The 22,656-nt window shown below is 35.5% G+C and overlaps 3 protein-coding genes across 4 annotated transcripts; 2 read left to right on the forward strand and 1 right to left on the reverse strand.

Annotated features, from left to right (window-relative positions):
* Nucleotides 1-1,723: 1,723 nt before the first annotated feature.
* Nucleotides 1,724-7,901, forward strand: LOC140865035 (chromatin assembly factor 1 subunit FAS1). 2 transcript variants are annotated; one of them, XM_073269528.1, is made up of 12 exons: nt 1,724-2,437; nt 3,044-3,143; nt 3,849-3,996; nt 4,068-4,266; nt 4,562-4,929; nt 5,022-5,333; nt 6,010-6,091; nt 6,161-6,298; nt 6,623-7,033; nt 7,184-7,321; nt 7,507-7,555; nt 7,647-7,901. In XM_073269528.1, the coding sequence occupies exons 1-12, from the start codon at nt 1,943-1,945 to the stop codon at nt 7,805-7,807; spliced, it is 2,601 nt and encodes an 866-aa protein (XP_073125629.1). In that variant the 5' UTR covers nt 1,724-1,942; the 3' UTR covers nt 7,808-7,901. The 2 variants fall into 2 exon arrangements, with proteins under 2 accessions (XP_073125629.1, XP_073125630.1); XM_073269529.1 differs by having other exon boundaries at nt 4,562-4,854.
* Nucleotides 7,902-8,118: 217 nt separating this feature from the next.
* On the reverse strand, nt 8,119-8,903 carry LOC140867385 (uncharacterized). The gene has a single exon (XM_073272459.1). The coding sequence runs from the start codon at nt 8,838-8,840 to the stop codon at nt 8,265-8,267; it is 576 nt and encodes a 191-aa protein (XP_073128560.1). The 5' UTR covers nt 8,841-8,903; the 3' UTR covers nt 8,119-8,264.
* Nucleotides 8,904-15,429: 6,526 nt separating this feature from the next.
* LOC140860915 (uncharacterized) lies at nt 15,430-18,884 on the forward strand. Its single transcript, XM_073263914.1, has 5 exons — nt 15,430-17,201; nt 17,295-17,439; nt 17,665-17,860; nt 18,338-18,643; nt 18,742-18,884. Exons 1-5 carry the CDS (start codon nt 15,430-15,432, stop codon nt 18,882-18,884), a joined length of 2,562 nt encoding a protein of 853 aa, XP_073120015.1.
* Nucleotides 18,885-22,656: the final 3,772 nt, after the last annotated feature.

Genomic DNA, 22,656 nt, shown 5'->3' on the forward strand with positions numbered 1-22,656 from the left:
ATATATTTACAAAAAAAATATAGAGCACATAGATTTGCATGTGTATGCATAATGCATTACATGAACAAATTGGTGCACATTAAAAGTAGAAAATAACATGACTGACAATTGAAGCACAACAAATAAAAACAAATATATACTTATATAGACCTATAAAATTGTAAACACAAAATTTTTATGAGATGGTTTAATGAGTCAATTACTTGATACAAATCTCTTATTAATATTATCGGTAAAAACATATTATTTTTTATTGTAAATATAAACAAGATCGACTCATTTCACTCCGTGAGGCAATTTCATAACAGATTTACTCAAAATTATAATATACTATTCAATATACTAAAAAACGAGGTTATCTAATAAATAAAACAAATTAAAACCACATTGGGCACACATATTGTCATCAAATTTAAATCATTTTTTAATACATTATTCAATAATAATCACTTGTCCAACAAAACAAATTAAGTTCGAATTCGACACATAATTTGGTAAAATCAAAGTTAAATTTATTGAAAAACTTGTGAATCGATTATAGTTAAACATCTTGCAATAGATAGGATGTCAATGTACTAAGTTTAAACTAGGGTTCGAAAAAACGCTGTGCGTTAGAAAATACATCTGTCAACTTATGTCTAAATATATAGCAGACTAGGCATCACATAGACGGTTGTTTTTAACATGTGCAATCTAATTAATCTATTTGTTCATTCTCATAGTCCTCCAACTTCATTTGTATTGGATTTAAATTCAAAATTCATGATACGTTATTAGTCTTAATCCGATGCAAGCTTTTCTTCGCGAAGGTTTCATACATTTTAACATTAGTTTAAATATTTTTATCTCCACAATCAATAATTCATCCATGTTAGCACATCCACTATTTTCTTTCTCGTCTTTCCTTTTAATTTTTATTTATTTTCGACATCTTTGAAAAATATAATTGACATATACTATTTCTTAATACATTTTAATCATACATACATGCGCGCACACACACACATATATATAAATATGTTACGGCGTCTTCATAAAAATCAGGGTGATAGGTGATCGTCCACCACATAGACGATGTCTTTTAGAATACTGTCTTAAATCCCGCTCTGTATTAAACCCATCCTTTTGAGGTAGGTCTAAACTAGATCAACATGTCTAGAAATGAGTCCTAGACGGGTAAAAAATTTAATAGATCACCTTGATATATATATATATATACTAATAATAATAATAAATTTCAAAATTCTAGCTGTAAGTAACAATATTATAATTAAATGGTTATGATTTGGATGCAAATGTGATGAATTTATTAATTTTCGAACAATTTTTTTAATTGTAATTTACTAGAATAAAAAATACTTTCAATATAATGAATTTCCGAGTCCAACTCAGATTGAATCAACTGGGCTTTGGAATACGGCGAGGGTCTAAAATCGAGTCCAAGTCCAAAATTTTATTGCCATGGCCAAACCCATTTCGCTGCCATATCTCGCGGTGGAGCTCCAATCCACCTCTTAAAAAAAAAACTCGTTGAATCCATTCGAATTCAGTGGGCTTTTAGAATAAAATTAGAGCCACTTGGCAGAGTGGCGGACAAATGTATCCAATTTTAAGCGCCAATTCTCAAAATTTGCCACGATTGGAGCCATTTTTTTAACTCCATCTGGCGGGATTAATATTTCATAAAAATATATTGCGATTAACAAAATATTTGAATCGGCGCACGAAAAGGGGCAGGACAAGAAACAAGAGGGTTTTGTTCTTCCCGTCATTTCGTTTCAATTTTCACCCATAATTCGCCATTTTATTTCCAGATATCAGCAAATTGGCGGCGAGTTTATTCCATTTGGTTCTCCTGAAAGTCTCCATTTTTCGAACCATTTCATCGTTTCGGGCTGTTTTGTGAAGTGGGTTTCGTTTATTTCAGTGATTGCATGCAACAATGGAGGAGGGTTCACCTGTGGTCATCGACGGCTCGAATTCGGGAAAGACGAAAATCGACGTTTCCGATCAGAAGAAGGTGGTTTTGAAGAGGAAGAGGGTGGCTCCACTTTCTTGTCTAGAAAACCCGGAGGAAAAGCAGGCAAAGATCAACGCCCTGCGAGAGGAAATCAACAGTCTGGTTAGATTCGGTAAAAATATATTCCTCGAAAAAAAGGTGGATTTGCTGGAAAATGTGGAGAAATTTGGGAGTTCTCCTGCTTCGTTGAATGGTGTGATTGCATGTGCGCTGGAAGAGAGCGATCTTCCTTTGTCCAAGCTCGTGGATGAGGTTTTAAATAAAGTTACTGAAAAAATTGGAAATGCTGACGGTGTTACGAAGGCCAGTGTGAAGAGTATTGTGCTTTTAATTGGGCAGAGATTATGTTATGGAGTCATGGATGCAGATGCGGATGTCTTGGAGAATGAGGCTGATTGTGCTCTCTGGTGTTGGGAGGTACAAATTTCAGCGAATTCACTTCATCTGATGCTGTGTTAGCAATAGCATACTGGATTTGTATTAAAGAATTTGTTAAGTTATGTTTGTTTGAATTTTTGATGGGTTGTTTAGAGAATTCATGGTTTATTGATGCACGGAAACTTTTTTGAATCATATTGAAATTGAATGGCATGTGTTCATTTTCTTAGTTTCGCTTCTGTTAAATCATAACCATTCACGTTTTTTCTTGATTTGATTCTAGTATTGTTGGCGCTTTGAATGTATTGATCTTCTAGGTTTATAATGAATTAATAAATATTGTATCATGTGATCTTTATCTTTCTGTACAAGTCTAGGTGTACGCATCAGTTGTTTTTATTTGCAGTTGGATTCAGATTTTTCTCACCTTAACATCTATATTTACGGTAAAATGTGGCTCTCCTTAAGTTGAAGCCATTATTGACTTCCATTTCATTAAGGTTTCTGTATATTTATTAAAGCATTAGTGAGAGCTAAGCTTTTTTCTGATGGCATACTTTCTTATTGCACTTCATTATCTAGCTCTTGTTCTTCCATGTCTCTGGACTAGTGTTATTTACTGAATACTGTTTTTTTATGTCGTAGACAAGAGATTTAAAACTGATGCCTAAATTGGCACGCTTGTCTCTGAAAGTTAGCCGCACTTGCCGGAAAAAGATACAGGAGAGGATTACAGCTGTTTTGGGTAATTCCTTTAATGCCAAATTATAACCATATTTGTATGTTTCAGCGTTGAGCTATATGACTATATTAATCATCTCTCACACGTTCGTGTGCCTGTGATTTTCCTTTTGAAATCAGACAAATTAACAGAATTTTCACAAGTAATGAAAAGGGTGTGTGCGTGCATGTGTATAATTGTGAACCTAATAAATAATAAATTCTAAACTGCTCCTGCTAAGTGCATTTATTTTGCTTAGAATAATTGCAAGACTGTTCATACTTTTAATTGTATCTCATAGAAAGCGGCAGGACCTACTGAACTTTGAGTTGAAAATGTCGTGCACCTGGTTTCTTGAAGAAAAATCAATGGCATATCATGATAATGATAAATCTATTCAGTCATAAACAAAGTGATAAGTTGGGGACATACGTTAAGGGTTCAGCAATTCGAAATGATCTGAGTTATTCACTACACAGTACAAAGGTCATTTAGTCATTTAGTGACCAGGATTCTTGTATAGCCTCATGTTCTGTGTCAACTTAGTAGCACAAACTCCTTTCTTGGAAATTTCTCCATTCTTTAGTTGGATTTAATTTCATTGCCATATTATAGTTGGTCATGTTTTGGTCAAACAATTTTATTTTGCCATACATTATGATTCATCTTTGTAGGTTCCATAGATATTTGCTCATGTTGCTGTTTACTAAATAATTTTGTATTTCTCAGCTATGATAAGTGCTCTGGAAAAGCCAGAAGTTCATCAGGACCATCTGCAGGAGTTATTGAAAGCTTCGGAAAGGCTTACTAAAGTGTTAAACGAGGCAGATATTCTGTCATTACTGGAGAATATGTCACAGAAAACTGGATGTGAAATGTATGTATTCCAGGTATGGTTTTCGGTATGATCTTACAAACCATAAGCTTAATCAGTATTTTAATGTAAAGGGCTGAAAAGGAAACCAATAGAGAAGAAAAACTGTTAATCAAGCAAATGGAGAGAAGCAAAAAAGAAATGGAGAAAGAGAGGAAGAAAACGGAAAGCCAAGAAAAATTGTTAATCAAGCAAATGGAGAGAAGCAAAAAGGAAATGGAGAAAGAAAGCAAGAAGATGGAGCTCAAGCTTCAGAAGGAAAAGTTGCAAAGTGTATGCTTTCATCACAACTCTCATTTTTGTTGTATTAATCTTGTTTGAATTGGATCACTTTACATTCTTTTGTTTGAAGTACTATGTGCATTTCATTGTAATGACAAAAGAAACACTTGTCAGTACATATAACATCTTTTAAATATTAAGATAAGATGTGCATATTTAAAAATGTGAAGGGGGATCTTCTATTTGTGTGGTTTTTAGAGTTAAATTAATTCCTTTCTTATGTATCCAATTTATATTTGGAGTGTCTGTTTCATTAATGTTATTTGTAACCTACACGTCCTGGCAGGAAAAGGAGCTGAAGCGGTTGCATGACGAGGCTGAAAAGGAGGAGAGACGACGTGAAAAAGAAGAATCTGATATGCTGAAATATTTAAAAAAGCAACAAGAGGAAGAAGAGAAAAGTAAGAAACGCAAGGAAAGGGAAGAAGCTGATGTGAAAAAGCAACTCTCAGTCCAGAAACAAGCATCACTGATGGAACGTTTCCTCAAACGGAACAAAACTTGTTCAACTTCTCAAAATGACAGTTCTACAAGCAATACAACCACATCTAAGTCATCCTTAAACATGATAGAGAAAAAGTCTCAATCAGCTACTCTTGCAATGGACTCTGTTTTATCCCTAAATGGTGGAATCGAGGAAGAAGATATATGGAAGTAGGGCTCATTGGATTCCTTTTTTCATGTGGATATCCTGTAGAACAACCCTCTCATTTTCTTAAAGTCTAATAATTATGTAACTGTTTCAGATCGCATTTGAATTCTTGGCGCCTCATTGGACGCTCAACCATTTCAAACAGGAAGGTCCATTGGGGCATCCGCCAGAAACCCAAGACACAAGTGGTCAAAGAACTCAAGCTTACTACAAGCAAAGAATTGACTTGTGACGAGGACAACGTAGAAAAGTTGGTTGATGAATGGGACGACTCCAATGTTTCTGGAGGATTGTCTCAAACGAATACAGATAGCCCTATTGGTCAGAAGCAGATTCGAACTATAAAGTTGTTGCAGTTTGATAAAAGTCATAGGCCTGCTTTTTATGGTGTTTGGCCTAGGAAAAGGTGAGCTATGTTGTTGAATATTATCCTGCACACTATTTTATAGTTGATGTAAGAATTTTTTCTTGACTTGTGACATCTGCTAGTGACTTTGCAACCTTTAATGAACAGTTTGGAGGATACTTCCGATTGTTAAAAGTGTTTAGTGCAAGATATTTCAATTTGTGAATTCTAATGGTAAACTGGATTCTTTCTTTGTCATGTATCACCATCCTTTTTCATCTTGTCTGAGACATTAAACTATGTATGTGGAATCAGGGCCAATGATTTTTGTTTCTGATTATGAAATTTCCCTGTTCCTAGGTCCAATTGTGGTGAAAGAATTTTCTTGGGCCCGGACCCAACTATCATTCATGTCTTTGATAGGCTTCATTGTTTTTATAATTGGTTTTGGATAAAATGCTAAGTGACTTGACCAGGTCGAGACTGATTGTTGTACCTGCTATACTCTACTATCAAAGTTTTGGCATGACAGTCGGTAGAATGAATTGGGATTCATACTACTTAAACTTCATCCTCTGTTTTTTTTTAAAAATCTAATTTTGTTCAAGCATTTCATTAGTTTCTGCATCTTTGTTGCCTTTGAAGTATTATTTGACTTTCATGTGATAGTATAACATCAAAGGCATTGCACTTAAAACATATTCAAATTGATAAATGCCATTCTCCTGTTTCTCAGTCAAATTGTTGGAGCATGTACACCTTTTGCAAAGGATCCAGATATAGACTATGAGATTGACAGTGACGAGGAGTGGGAAGAGGTATTCTATCCCTACTATGATATGGTTATTCTCATAAAGTTGTGCAGAGCTGAAAGTTTGATTGCACAGGATGAACCTGGTGAAAGCCTATCAGATTGTGACAAGGATGATGAAGATGAAACCCTGGAAAGACAAGTAAAGGGTGATGATGATGATGAGAGTGAAGATGGTTTTTTTGTTCCTGATGGATATCTCTCAGCAAATGAGGTACTTCATGTGACATTTCATGACGAGAATTTCACCAGTATTTTTAATAGTACTAATACACATCATGAGTCTCATGTAACTCGAACATAAGAAATTACCCCGAGGAATTTCTCTGGTATATCTCTCCTGAATGCTTTTATATACAAGTTCATGTAAGTGCAGCAAACTCGAGAACCCGTGTTTCTGTGTAGTTGTGATATTATGAAGCATCATTGCAGATTATATCAGTGTCGTAGAGAAGCTGGTGTAGAAGTTCAAATCATATCTTCAGTTTATGGATACATAAATTTGTTAACTATAGATTATTTCCTTGTCCGCACATAGGGAATGCAGGATGATGAAATGGAATCTGACGAATACTACGAGGAAGTGAGGAATGTGCCTAGTTCTGAACAACCAGTTCAGTCTGAAGAATTTGTTACCATGCTTCATCAGCAGAAGTATCTGAATAATTTGACTGAGCATGCACTGAAGAAAAACCAGCCATTGATCATATTAAATCTTATGCATGAAAAGACAGTTTTATTCTCAGATGAAGAGCTTAGTGGTGTAGAGAAGCTTGAAAGAATGTGCTTGCAAACCCTTTCTGTTCGCCCGATTCCTGGACTCCCTAGTGTTGATATAACTAATGAGAGCGAAGCGGTGGCCGAGGATCTGGAAAAATCCTCTAGCAAAACCAGTGTCACAACTCTTGGAACAGGTGTAGCTTTGCAAGACGCGGACTTGCCTCAGATCGTAAGTTATATCTAGCCTGATTTGTATGCTTTTTTATTTAAGTACGCAACATCCTTGATGTAATTGACTTATCCAAGCTTACAACTTCCGTTGTGCATTTGAAATGTCACGATATATGCATTTACATTGTTTCTGAATTAAAATTTACAGATTCTCATCATTCAGTCATGCCCACATAGTATTGGAAAGATAGTGGAGTCACTGCACATGAAGTTTCCCACAGCAACAAAGTCACAATTACGGAATAAAGTGCGAGAGATAGCAGAGTTCTCTGATAACCGTTGGCAGGTAAAAAAAAGAATTTAGGACTCAACATCCTGTTGGTGAATTTTGGTGGTCTTTAATTTTCGTTATCTGTTGGTGTGGAAGAACTTAAATGAGTTATATGACACTGGAGTGGTGATAAGTTTAATCATACTCCAATTATTGTTCTATGAGGGATGATGTTAAGTTGCGTATTTCATGTGATTCAGGTGAAGAAAGATATTTTGAGCAAACTTGGCCTCTCAATAGCACCAGCAGGTATGAAATAACGAGTACACTTCCATCATATTAGCTCTGTACAATTTATTTTCTACTCGTTTCGAACAAATTTTTTTCCATGTCGTTACAGAAAAGAGCCGTGAGAAGAAACCAAGCATTGCTGCATTCTTCTCAAAAAGATGTCTGCCTCCATCTATAAAGACTCTGAACTTGAATGAGACCTCTCCACCACCATCTCAAAAACCAGCTCCGGCCCTTGTTCGACCAGACGATGGCTGCTCACTCACATGAAACTGTAGCTAGTAGTGCTTCATCTTTTGCTAGTTTTGGCAGATGGGATGTTTTTTTATGGTATTTATAACGAAATGGCAAAGAATGTGCTAGATAGGGATGTTCCTAAGTTAATCATTATATGCTTGAAACTTCTGGTTTAAAACTAGCAAAATAAACAATTCTTTTATCTTTGTTTCCATAATAAACCTAGGCGCCATTCTTGGGAGATTTTCAAGTCAAAAAGTTTGCTTCCACAAACTAAACATGGATAATTTATCTATCGGAAGAGTTTCTTCAGTGAGTGGTAAAAGATTGAAGAAGTTAATAAATAATCTTCCCATTAAATAAATGAATCAAATCATAAATGCATTACAGCGATAACCCTCCATCGCTTATAGAATACATCACACATTATATTATATTATATAAATAAATTTAAATACAAACAACTTCAATAAATCCCCACACCACTCTTTTAGACCTGAAATGGCCACGGCCAATTCTTGATATCCTCTTCATTCTGAACCTTACCACTTCTCATGGCGTATGAATTTCCATGATTTCCCCTCTCCATGTAAGCATAGTAGCTCAAGAAGAAGGCCAGTGTCAGCACCACCCACTCGAGGCAGAAGATCGAAATGCACAATCCTCCGGCGAGCTTCAGGATCATCTCGCCGTCCTCTTCTCTGACGTAAGTCTTGAGATATCTCAAGAAATCCGACGGCCGTGTGAAGATGAGAACGGACACCGAGCCTTGGAAGATGGCCGTCAGCACCGTGGCCACCATGTGCGCGCCGTAGAACTTCTTTGCTCCCGAGATGGAGTCCCGGGAGGCGGCGGCGCAGCCGAAGATGGCGCCGGCTATGGTTATGATGTGGAGGAGGATTAAGAGGAAGCCGCAGAAGGAGGGGATCAGGCGGAGGGAGAGGGTCAGGAATATGCAGCTCGAGGCGGCGCCGAGGAGGATGTAGTTGCTTAGGAGGAAGACTTTGTGCGTGCGCGGGTGAGAAGATTCATCGGCGGCGGAACTTCCGGTGATCGAAAAACCCATTTCGAATTTGTTTGAAGAAAGTGGAGAATTCTGTGATTTTCGATTGCTGAAAGACTGTGAAAATTGCTCGTGGAGAGGATTTCTTGCGATGACTTCAGGAGAGAGTGGAGGATATATATATAATATATACACAGAGAGATACAACGGTCATATTTTCCTATCGAATATGACCGTTGCCGAAAGGCAATTGAAAAATGAGGGATAGTGTAACGGTTGCCTTTGTGAGTCATTTACATAATACTCGATTTATTTTGGAAATAGTATTATATATTTGAATTTTGAAATTTATTTTTAGAGTTTTATTGGATTAGATTAGTGAACGTGTGTGGTTCATTCTAATTTTTGAGTGAGAAAATAAATATTTATGCTATAAAAAATAATAATTTACATCAGTATTGTAATTGTGTTAGTATGAATGTATTTTAAAATAATCAATATAATTTGTCAAGATACTGATATTTTTTGTGGGGTTATGAAAGTTGAATTTGGAAGAATAATAATAATAATAAATAAATAAGTTTAGAAACACATTGTTTTGGGGGTCAAATTAAACAATTAGAAACATGATTTTAGTTGCATTCCATGGTTTATGGACGTTTCATGAGTCCATTTGAATTTGATGCATCGGATACCTAAATACACTGTTACTTCTAATTTAAAATTAAATAAAATCTTGACTTTCTAAAGGGTGTCAGATCAATTAAAAAAACTACACAATTCCTACTTATATATGAAATTGAAAAATAAGTCTTATTCTAAATCTTGCATTCGAGTTACATATCTATTTCAAAACTTCAAGTTAATTATTATCTTGATATCTCAACATCGTTAGATAATGTGAGTATCTCGTATATTAATGAAAATTAACATAACAAATCAACGATCCAAACACTAAAATTTTACTACATAAGAAATAGAGAAATGCTTAAGACTTAAGAGAATAAAAATTGAGTTAGAACGAAGGTAACGAAATCGCAAACATCTGTTATGACCTCCAATAAAATAAGATTGTTGGTCTATTGATTCAAATTGAGATTAAGATGCTGTTGATTGAATAAGGGTATATTTCCAATAACTATTAACACTACCAAAAAAAAAAAAAAATTGAAACGATTTTTCCGTAGCAAATTACGTCGCAAATGTGGATTTGTGATGCTTTTGTCAACGGTTTTCGAAAGCGTCATATAATGGATTGGAACACATGGCTTCGATTTTTCAAAAATCGTTGCATTTTATGAATGTTTTTTCAACGGTTTTACCGCAGCAATAAAATGCTACGGTTTTAAAAAATCATAGTAAATAATTGCTACGGTTTTTTATAAACTATAGCAATATTTTGCTACGGTTAGCTATTTTTAAATATATATTTTTTAAAAATTTGTGTTTTTTATTTATTTAAATCAATTTCTTATATAAAAATAAATGTTTTTCACACGAACACACATTGAAATACACACGCACACACTGATACACACAAATATACATGCACACACACTGAAATACACACAAAATCCCCAAATTTTAAAACCTAAAATCGAAATTATACATAATCTTCGAAATAAAAGTCCAAGAAAACTAAATCACATTCCTAGCGGCGTTCGGCGGGAGAATATCTTTAAAAAAATTTCGTATATATTGAGATTTGGTTCGAAACCATTGGAAAAAAAACATAAAATTTTGAATCATTAAATGATGCTTAACTTAACTTATTTAATATATTTCCCATAAATAATAATTTGAAGAATCGAAAATTTATTATGTCCAAATAAAGTAAATAAAACCAATGTTCTAAAAAACGCTAAACGGTAGGCGGACGGTGACCTAGCGCCTAGCGCCTAGCCGCCTAGGCGGGGACTAGGCGGTTTTTTTTAAGCTTAAATAATAAATATTTTGAGATATTCATAAGTTTTATTAAAAAAATATAATTTTATATCTTATATTTTGTATGAAATTCTTATAAAATTGTAATAATAAAATTATTATAATAATAAATTTAAAAAGAAATATATCTAAATCCAAGGGTTTTTATTAAATTTAATGTAAAATAAAAATCTAATTTCAAAAATAATGTGTTTAAAATTATATATCATAAATACAACAAAACTTTGTTATATTCTACCATGCCACATAGGCAGCATCCATTGCCAGAAACGGAGGACGCTGCCTATGTGGCAATTTATTATTATTATTATAATTTTTATTTTATTTTATTTTTTTAATTAATTATATAATTAATAAATTTTTTTATAAACTTATAATTTATTTATTATTAAATTGTAATTTTGTTTCTCAAATTTTTTAAATTTTAATAAAATTTCGAATTTTTTGTTCTAAAAAATTATTAAAGAGACTGAAATAAAAAAGTAAATTGATTAAATGATTTTTTTATCAGTTATATTTATAAAAATATTGTTAACCTCAATAAAAATATTTTATAAAAATTCTACATTTAATATATTAATATTATTTTTTAAAATTTAAACACATAATAAAAGTCTCATTTATATATAATTAAAATTCGAAAAAGATATTTTTATTTATGTTAACCAATATTTTTATAAATATAACTGATCAAAAAAATTTCATTTAATGACTATACTTTTTTATTTTCGTCTCTTTAATAATTTTTTAAATGGATATCAAAATCGAAATTTAAAATTAAATTAATCAATTTTGAGAAACAAAATTCCACATTTAAAATAAATAAATTATAAGTTTATAAAAAAATTTTTGTGGAATTTTTTTTATCTCAAAAGTGATTAATTTTAATTTTAAATTTCGATTTTGATGTCCATTTAAAAAATTATTAAAGAGACAAAAATAAAAAATTAAAGTCAGTAAATGAAATTTTTTTATCAGTTATACTTATAAAAATATTGGTTAACATAAATAAAAATATATTTTTATTATTTTTATATTTATTATAAATTTTATTTTTTAATTACAAAGTTGTTAAATCAGTTGTTGTTGACTTATTTTAATTTGTTTGGATTTATGATAGTATTTCAATTATATTAACAAACCTAGATGAGTTCATTCGGAAAATATTTTATGTTTGAAAAAATTGTATATTAAAAACATATTGTCATCATTAATATTTATTTTGTAAAATTTTGATTTTTGTTAACAAATATTTATTTATTTATACTAAGTATACTTTAAATTTTTACAATTAAACTTTCACATTTTAATTATATATAAACGAGACTTTTTATTATGTGTTTAAATTTTAAAAAATGATATTAATATGGTAAGTGTTGAATTTTTATAAAATATTTTTATTTAGGTTAACAACATTTTTATAAATATAACTAATAAAAAATCATTTAATCAATTTACTTATTTATTTTCGTCTCCTTAATAATTTTTTAGATGGACAATAAAATCAAAATTTTAAATTAAAATTTAAAAATTTGATAAACAAAATTACAAGTTAATAATAAATAAATTATAAGTTTATAAAAATATTTATTAATTATATAATTAATTAAAAAATAAAATAAAAAAATTTATAATAATAATAAATTGCCACATAGGCAGCGTCCTCTGTCTCTGACAGCGGACCTGCCCATATGGCATTGTCCTCTGAGATAGCAGATGCTTGAATATAATATTCAAGCGTCTGTTGTCTCTGACAGAGTTTTGCGGTATTTGTAATATACAATTTTAAACACATTATTTTTGAAATTAGTTTTTTATTTAACATTAAATTTAATAAAAACTCCTAAATCCAATCTGCATATAAATAAAAAATATTATATATTATAATAAAGGTAAAATAATGAATTGAGAAAAGAGTTGACAAAATGGTTGTCCCACATTGCTTTTGAGAAAGAAAAAAAAGGGAATCTTGAGTATATATATACACCAAAGCTACTAATGTTTTTTACTCACAAGGGATGGATAATTAGGGCCTAGGTGGATTAGACCCATTTGTATCCGCCTAGGCCCATTTGAATTTGCCTAGGCGGCACTCGACCCGCTTAGGCGGCTCCTGACCTGCCTAGGCGGGCGATTAATATGGCAATGCCCCTGGGAGTTGCCTAGGAAGAAAATGGGACAGTGCTAGGCGAGGCCTTTTAGAACACTGAATAAAAACTCGGACCCGAACCCGCTTGTCTCAATTTTAGACCCGCCTCGCCCCCGCATCAAAACTCGGCGGGTCCAATGTGGACCTGCTTTATATTTAATAATAATTAAACACTTTAATATAATAATAATAATATTTATAAATATACATGTATATTATATGAAATATAGATTTACATAATATATTGTGTGTGTATGTAAGGTCCAAAAAGTCCACTAGCTTAATCACGGTTAATTGGTTAAATTATATGATTTAATTCATGTTATTTAGAATGTTTAATTGCTATGTTTAATTATGTGATTAAATTAAATGCATGAAATTTTATGCAATATGTATGATTTTAAAGATTACATGTTGGAATTAATCTTGGATCGCAGGAACGAGTTTAGCCTTGAAGCGAGTAAGAAAATATATTTTTTAATTAAGTTTAAAGGTATGCAGTGTATTTTATTGGGAGAATACAAATTTTAAAGAATTTTAAATGTAACTAATGGGCCGTGTTGGAGCCCATTAGTCACAAAAGAAATAAGCGTTCAGATTTCTTTTCTTCTGAACTCTCATTTTTGAACGCTCTCTTTTCTTTCAAATCTCTCTCACTCGAACGCTGCATCAAAGCTAGGGTTCTTCGACTTCTCAAGGCTAGATCGTTCCGCCGTCCAGGTTAATCTCAATCAGACGATTCAGGCAAGTTTTTACTATTTTTAAACTCATTCAAGAATATATGTATTTTTTTTAGGTAAAACCCTAGGTGTTTGATTGATGATCTATGCATGTTTCTTGAAAATTTTATGAGTATGTTGCTTGATTGTGATACGTGAAGTATTCCTGATGTGTTCGGTTCATGTTTATTGAGTTTTGAAAGATTTGAATGCATTATATCAGATTTCTGGGTAAAAGTAGTTATGAAGATTTTTGACTCAAAATCTTTGAATGTTTGATGTATTGGTACAAGTTATTTTGAAATTTTGATGTTGTTGAATGGTATTTTTAATGGAAAATCGTCCCTAAGCAATGTGGTTTTGAAAAAGTGCAGAAAAGATCAGTTTTTTTAAAAAAGGAGTCGTGATGGTGCGCCCGCGCTGCCAAGCAGCGCGCCTGCGCCTGAGTCGCGCAGGTCTGCACACAGGAGGCGCGCCCATGCCGAGCGCCCGCACTTTTGCGAGTGGGCGGCACGCTCGCGCTGGTTGTGCGCGCAGCTGTGCCGGTTGCAGCGCCGAGACGGCGCGCCCGCCCTACAGGGGTAGCGCGGCCACGCCGCTGGCTCGAACTTCCCACCCCATTTTACGAGTTTTTGAGTCATAAAAATCATGATTTTGATATTTGAAGGTATTTTAATTATTTTTAAGAATGTTCATGAAGAATGTTAAAGTTTTCAGGGTTCGAAACAGACGGAATGCCTCACGTGGAACGGTCAAGTTATGTATTGCATGATTATGTGATTTTCTCATGAAATGTTTTGAAGGAATTTAAACATGTAGCATCACGAGAAATTTTATGAGCATGTTACGAGGTTTATGAAAATGATATGATATGATTTGATAAGATGAATGATATGATACATGAAAAATATTTTGATGAATTATGCGTCTTGTGGTGATTATATGGGGTATGTACTTCGGGATGAGCTCCGGAGCGGCTATGCAAACATGGCTCACGAGATGGTTATATGGGGTATGCACTTCGGGATGAGCGCCGAAGCGGCTATCCAAAGAATGAAAGTTTACGGGCGTAATGCCATATGTTTGTTGATCAACATGAAACCATGAATGGCTCGTTATGACGGTTACCACACTACTCATACTTCATCACCTCAAATATTTTATGTTATGGCTACATCAAAGTTATGTTTATTGCATGAAAGTTTAAGTTAATGTTTTTCTTTTAAAGTATAAAATCCTTTTTCTGTCTGTTCTTGCTGAGTCTTTCGAGTCACTATACTTGAATGGTGCAGGTAACGATGATGTGGATGCTTAAATTGATGATTATATGACCGAGCATGAAGAAGAGGCCGGGATCGGTCCAACGGACAATGCATGAGTGTGAACGCTTTAGCTTGGGAGATGTTTTAAAAACATTTGTTTTATTTTTTTTATTGATGAGAGGCAAACAAATTTAATTTTCTTTAGTTGTTGGCCATGTTTGGCAAAGATTTTTAGATACTATTTTATTATGTGAAATTTCTATATGCTCCCTTTAATAAAAAAAATGATGCTTCCGCAAAATTTTTATTTTTACCAAATTTAAGTATGTATGTTTGAGTAACGTTTCGATTGTGAAATTGGGACGTTACAGCTTGGTATCAGAGCAATTCGCTCTGGGTTTGTCGCACACATGCATTCTCGCCACAACCCTATGCTTCGTCTTCATGTCTGTAAGTTTTATGTTATGGATTGTTTAAGATGCATGATAATATTTTTGATTTATAGTGTATGCATATTGAGTAGGATGTTATGTTTAAATAACGTAATTAAGCATGTGGACTGTATGGACATCAGGATCATGGCTAACCGTAGGAATCCGAATAATGAGGACAATCAGAACAACCAGTTTTTGGCTGGGTTGGCGACTCTGTTGCAAGAGCAGAGTAGAGCCCAAGGGGAACAAATTCAACAGTTAATCCAAGCACAAGCGAGAGGACGGAATAACAATAAGCCGCTATTAACTAATCCGATCTTTAAACAGTTTAAGGATCTAGGGCCACGGGAGTTCAAAGGAGGGGCTGATCCCCTTGTAGCCGAGGAATGGGTGCAGTCAGTGGAGATTATTTTTGACTACATGCAGCTCACTGATGCAGACCGTGTGAGGTGTGTCATCTTTATTTTTCGTGATGATGCACGGGTTTGGTGGCAGGGAGCCCGTTCTGCTGTGGATATGACTACGTTGACTTGGAATGGATTCAAAGATGTGTTCTATGGAAAATATTTCACTATCAGCACCAGGACTAGACTTGCTAGAGAATTTCTGGAGCTCCGCCAAGGGAGCATGTCCATTGCCGAGTATGTGAAGAAGTTTGAGAGAGGGAGGTACTTTGTGCCCATGATTTCGGGCAATGCTGCAGAGGAGTTGAAGCATTTCACAGAGGGACTAAATGCCACTATTCGACGAGATGCCAGATTGAGTGGGGCACAAACGTACCGAGCAGCAGTGGATGAGGATATGTTGTCAGAAAAAGACGGGAATGATATTATCAAAGAATCGCAAGCGAAGAGGATTAGTTACCAAGGGAGAGAGCAGCAAGGGTCTAGTCAGAAGAGGCCGTATCAAGCTCCAGCTCAAAGGAGACCGCAACAGCAGCAGCGCCAAAACCCCAATCAGGCGCGACCTCAGGGACAGAATCAATCGAACGCCAATGCTCCAAGGCCGGCGAATGCACCTATCTGTCAAAAGTGTGGGAAGTCACACTCCGGTCAATGCATACTTGAGACCAATACTTGTTTTCTCTGCAAGAGGCCAGAGCATTTTGCCAAAGACTGCCCGCAGTCAAAGGAGCCTGTCAAGGGAAGAGTGTTTGCTATGACTCACGATCAGGTTGACCCAGATTCTGCAATTGTCTCAAGTATGATTCGTATTGCTGATTTACCTGCATTCGTATTGATAGATACAGGAGCTACGCACTCTTTTATGTCTGTTAGTTTTATGATGAAATTGAGGGTCTTGCCGGATGAATCTATTTCGGAATTTTGTGTGTTGTTACCCTCAGGAGAAGAACTGAAAAGTAGTAGTGTGGTAAGAAATTTCAAGGTTCAGATGCATAGTCTAGTTTTGTGTGCAGATTTTATTATTTTGAAAATGGTGGATTTTGATGCAATTCTTGGGATGGACTGGTTGACTCGGCATGAGGCTATTATTGGCTGCAAACGGAAAACTGTCTCTGTGATAGATCAAAACGGGAAATCGTTGGTGTTCCACACTACGTCTAAGAAGAGTGCACCAGGTATGATTTTCGCAGGAACAGCCTGGCAATTATTGAGTAATGGGTGCACAGGATTTCTTGCGAGTCTAATTGGTGATTTGGAGGTACATCGACCGAAACTTGGGGAAGTGAAGGTAGTGAAAGATTTTCCGGAAGTCTTTCCCGATGATGTTGCGGGATTGCCTCCAGTCAGGAAAGTCGAATTTGGGATAGAATTGTTGCCTGAAACTAAGCCAGCTTCTAAGGCACCGTACAGATTGGCACCGATCGAGATGAAAGAATTAAAGGATCAGTTGCAAGAGTTGCTAGATAAGGGGTTCATCAGACCGAGTGTATCGCCTTGGGGTGCACCGGTGTTGTTCGTCAAGAAAAAAGATGGGTCAATGAAATTGTGCATTGACTACAGAGAGCTGAACCGAGTTACAGTGAAGAACAGATATCCCTTGCCCAGAATAGATGACTTGTTCGACCAATTGCAAGGGGCAGAGGTGTTCTCAAAAATCGATCTACGATCAGGTTACCATCAACTGAAGGTAAAAGATGCAGATGTGCAGAAGACAGCATTCAGGACTCGCTATGGCCACTACGAGTTCTTGGTAATGCCGTTTGGGTTGACCAATGCACCAGTTGTGTTCATGGATTTGATGAACATGGTGTTTCAACCTTTCTTGGATCAGTTTGTCATAGTCTTCATAGATGACATATTGATCTATTCTCGTAGTAGGGAGGAACATCGTCAGCACTTGACTACAGTATTGCAGATTTTGAAAGAAAAACAGTTGTATGCTAAATTCAGTAAGTGTGAATTTTGACTGGAGCAGATTTCATTTTTGGGTCATATAGTTTCAGCTAAAGGGATTGAGGTCGATCCGTCTAAGGTGGAAGCGGTTTGGAATTGGGTTGCTCCGAAGAATGCTACAGAAATACGAAGTTTCTTGGGTTTAGCAGGCTACTATAGGAGATTTATTCAAGACTTCTCTAAGATAGCTCTACCACTGACTTCCTTAACTCGAAAAGGTGTGAAGTTTGTGTGGTCAGATCAATGTGAGAAGAGCTTTGCCGAATTGAAATAAAGACTGATGTCAGCGCCAGTGCTAGCAATTCCCGAAGGCACAGGTCGTTTTGTGGTTTATATCGATGCTTATAAGAGTGGATTAGGAGCTGTTTTGATGCATGATAATAAAGTAATAGCATATGCATCTCGATAGCTGAAGGTTCATGAGAGGAACTACCCGACTCATGATCTTGAATTGGCGGCAATGGTTTTTGCTTTGAAGCTTTGGAGACACTACTTGTACGGCGAAAGGTATCAGATTTTCACTGATCACAAAAGCCTAAAATATTTCTTCACTCAGAAGGAGTTGAATATGAGGCAGAGACGATGGCTGGAATTGGTGAAGGACTACGACTGTGACATTAGCTATCATCCGGGTAAGGCTAATGTTGTAGCAGATGCATTGAGTCGCAAGTCTGTGACATTGAACCAATTGACAGTCCAGCAGGAATTGATTGCTGAAATTGAACGGATGAGGTTGGAGGTATTCGAACCAATGGAGGTATGCACTCTAGCAGCCTTAACAGTAGTACCTAGTTTGCTTGAGAGAATTCGTGCAGGCCAAGCTTCTGATGAACAATTGACGTTGTGGAGGAACAGAGATGAAGCTAAGGATGGTACATTGTACACTGTCAAAGATGGAATTGTTCATCACCGAGGTAGAATGTGGGTGCGAGTAGTAGTCTCACTGAGAGTTGAAGTGATGACTGAAGCCCATACTGTTCTGTATTCCATTCATCCAGGAAGTACGAAAATGTATAAGGGTCTGCAATCCTTATATTGGTGGCCAGGAATGAAGAGGGATGTTGTTGAATTTGTGAATGAATGTTTGACTTGCCAGCAGGTGAAGATCGAGCATCAGAGACCGGCAGGACTCCTGAAACCATTGCCAATACCCACATGAAAGTGGGAAGATGTCACCATGGATTTCGTGGTAGGATTGCCAGTTTCAACGCGAAGGATGAACTCGATTTGGGTGATAGTTGACAGGTTAACTAAGTCAGCTCACTTTATTCCAGTCAGGAATAACTTCTCGATGAATCAGTATGCAGAGCTGTACATTCGAGAAATTATCAGATTGCATGGAGTACCAACGAGGATAGTATCTGACAGAGACCCTAAATTCACTTCAAACTTTTGGGGAAGTTTACATAGAGGATTGGGAACGAAGCTAGCTTTCAGTACAACTTTCCACCCTCAGACAGATGGTCAGTCAGAAAGAGTGATCCAAATACTCGAAGACATGTTGAGAGCTTGTATGATCGACTTTAGAGGTAATTGGAAATCAAAATTGCCTTTAGTGGAGTTTACTTACAACAATAATTATCAAGCAACTATTGGCATTGCTCTTTATGAGGCGTTGTATGAGAGAAGGTGTAGAACTCCCCTACAGTGGGACGAAGTTGGAGAAAGAGCTGTTTTGGGACCGAAAATAGTGACCCAAACAGTAGATATGATAGCCAAGATTAGAGACAAAATGTTGACAGCACAAAGTCGACAGAAAAGTTACGCCGACCAGCGACGTAGAGATTTGTAGTTTGAAATAGGTGACCATGTATTTTTAAAGGTGTCACCATGAAAAGGTATTATGAGATTCGGGAAAAAAGGGTAAATTGAGTCCAAGATATATAGGACCTTTTGAGATCCTAGAAAAGGTTGGGGCTCGAGCTTACCGAGTGGGACTACCACCCAACTTGGAGGGTTTTCACAATGTCTTCCATATCTCCATGCTAAGGAAGTATGTGGCAAATCCCTCTCATGTTATCCGCCATGAGCCAGTGGATTAGACGCCAGACTTGTCCTACGAGGAGATGCCTGTTCAAATCTTAGCAAGACAAGTTCGTAGGTTGAGAAACAGAGAGATTGCAATGGTGAAAGTCTTATGGCGCAACCAGTTGGTTGAGGAAGCTACCTGGGAAACCGAGCAGGATATGCGAGCACGCTATCCTGAACTATTTGGTAAGTCGAATTTCGAGGACGAAATTCTTTTAAGGAGGGTAGAGTTGTAAGGTCCAAAAAGTCCACTAGCTTAATCACGGTTAATTGGTTAAATTATATGATTTAATGCATGCTATTTAGAATGTTTAATTGCTATGTTTAATTATGTAATTAAATTAAATTCCTGAAATTTTATGCAATATGTATGATTTTAAAGTTTTCATGTTGGAATTAATCTTGGGTCGCAGGAACGAGTTTAGCCTTGAAGCGAGTAAGAAAATATTTTTTTTAATTAAGTTTAAAGGTATGCAGTGTATTTTATTGGGAGAGTACAAATTTTAAAGGATTTTAAATGTAACTAATAGGCTGTGTTGGAGCCCATTAGTCATAAAAGAAATAAGCGTTCAGATTTCTTTTCTTCTGAACTCTCATTTTTGAACGCTCTCTTTTCTTTCAAATCTCTCTCACTCGAACGCTGCATCAAAGCTAGGGTTCTTCGACTTCTCAAGGCTAGATCGTTCCGCCTTCCAGGTTAATCCCAATCAGACGATTCAGGCAAGTTTTTACTGTTTTTAAACCCATTCAAGAATATATGTATTTTTTAAGGTAAAACCCTAGGTGTTTGATTGATGATCTATGCATGTTTCTTGAAAATTTTATGAGTATGTTGCTTGATTGTGATATGTGAAGCATTCCTGATGTGTTCGGTTCATGTTTATTGAGTTTTGAAAGATTTGAATGCATTATATCAGATTTCTGGGTAAAAGTAGTTATGAAGGTTTTTGACTTAAAATCTTTGAATGTTTGATGTATTGGTACAAGTTATTTTGAAATTTTGATGTTGTTGAATGGTATTTTTGATGAAAAATTGTCCCTAAGCAATGTGGTTTTGAAAAAGTGCAGAAAAGATCAATTTTTGGAAAAAGGAGTCGCGACGGCGCGCCCGCGCCTGAGTCGCGCAGGTCTGCGCACAGAAGGCGCGCCCGCGCTGCCAAGCAGCGCGCCCGCGCCGAGCGCCCGCACTTTTGTGAGCGGGCGGCGCGGCCGTGCTGGTTGTGCGAGCGGCCGCGGCCGCGCTACAGGGGTAGCACGGCCGCGCCGTTGGCTCGAACTTCCCACCCCATTTTACGAGTTTTGAGTCCTAAAAATCATGATTTTGATATTTTAAGGTATTTTAATTATTTTTAAGAATGTTCATGAAGAATCTTAAAGTTTTCAGGGTCCGAAACAGACGGAATGCCTCACGTGGAACAGTCAAGTTATGTATTGCATGATTATGTGATTTTCTCATGAAAGCTAATTTCTCATGAAATGTTTTGAAGGAATTTAAACATGTAGCATCACGAGAAATTTTATGAGCATGTTACGAGGTTTATGAAAATGATATGATATGATTTGATAAGATGAATGATATGATACATGAAAAATATTTTGATGAATTATGCGTCTTGTGGTGATTATATGGGGTATGCACTTCGGGATGAGCTCCGGAGCGGCTATCCAAACATGGCTCACGGGATGGTTATATGGGGTATGCACTTCGGGATGAGCGCCGAAGCGGCTATCCAAAGAATGAAAGTTTACGGGCGTAATGCCATATGCTTGTTGATCAACAGGAAACCATAGATGACTCGTTATGACGGTTACCACACTACTCATACTTCATCACCTCAAATATTTTTATGTTATGACTACATCAAAGTTATGTTTATTGCATGAAAGTTTAAGTTAATGTTTTTCTTTTAAAGTAGAAAATCATTTTTCTGCCTGTTCTTGCTGAGTCTTTCGACTCACTATACTTGAATGGTGCAGGTAACGATGATGTGGATGCTTACATTGATGATTATGTGACCGGGCATGAAGAAGAGGCCGGGGTTGGTCCAACGGGCAATGCATGAGTGTGAACGCTTTAGCTTGGGAGATGTTTTAAAAACATTTGTTTTATTTTTTTTTATTGATGAGAGGCAAACAAAATTAATTTTTTTTAGTTGTTGGCCATGTTTGGCAAAGATTTTTAGATACTATTTTATTATGTGAAATTTCTATATGCTACTTTTAATAAAGAAGATGATGCTTCCGCAAAATTTTTATTTTTATCAAATTTAAGTATGTATGTTTGAGTAACGTTTCGATTGTGAAATTAGGACGTTACAGTGTATATATAAACCATATATATTTAATAATAAATCATATATGTACATATAATATTTAAATATACAATATGCAGTATGAATATATTATATGTACAGAATATATATTAATATATAGTTTACATATATCATATTATATATATATATATATATATATATAGTGCACGATAATATGTACAATATACATATTTAGTATAAATTTATCATATATATATATATATAATATATTATATATGGGACGGGTCCACCCAAACCCGAGACTTGCCCCACCCCGGAACCCGTTGATCGGGTTTGAACCCGGGGAGAGTTTGACACGACCCGACCCATTGCCATATATATATTCATCAGAGGCTACTAACCATTAATTATTATTCATGGAATGAGATCATGAATTAATTATACTCATCAGAGGCTACTAACCATTAATTATTATTCATGAAATGAGATCATGAATTAATTATACACTATACTAATAATATTTTAAAATTTTGGGGTCTGAGACATTTGCTTCAAAATTCATACTACATGTTCGGGCCTGAATAAGACTTGCCTAATACGACCAGTTAACAGCTGAAAGTTTACCATTTACCTACTTAGATTCAAAAAATGACAGCTGCGAATTATCGTGCGTGTGTGTCGAACAAAGTAAAATTAATCAAACTACGCAAATA

Source organism: Henckelia pumila, chromosome 4 (genome assembly GCF_033568475.1).
Source record: "Henckelia pumila isolate YLH828 chromosome 4, ASM3356847v2, whole genome shotgun sequence".
NCBI classification, from domain to species: domain Eukaryota; kingdom Viridiplantae; phylum Streptophyta; class Magnoliopsida; order Lamiales; family Gesneriaceae; genus Henckelia; species Henckelia pumila.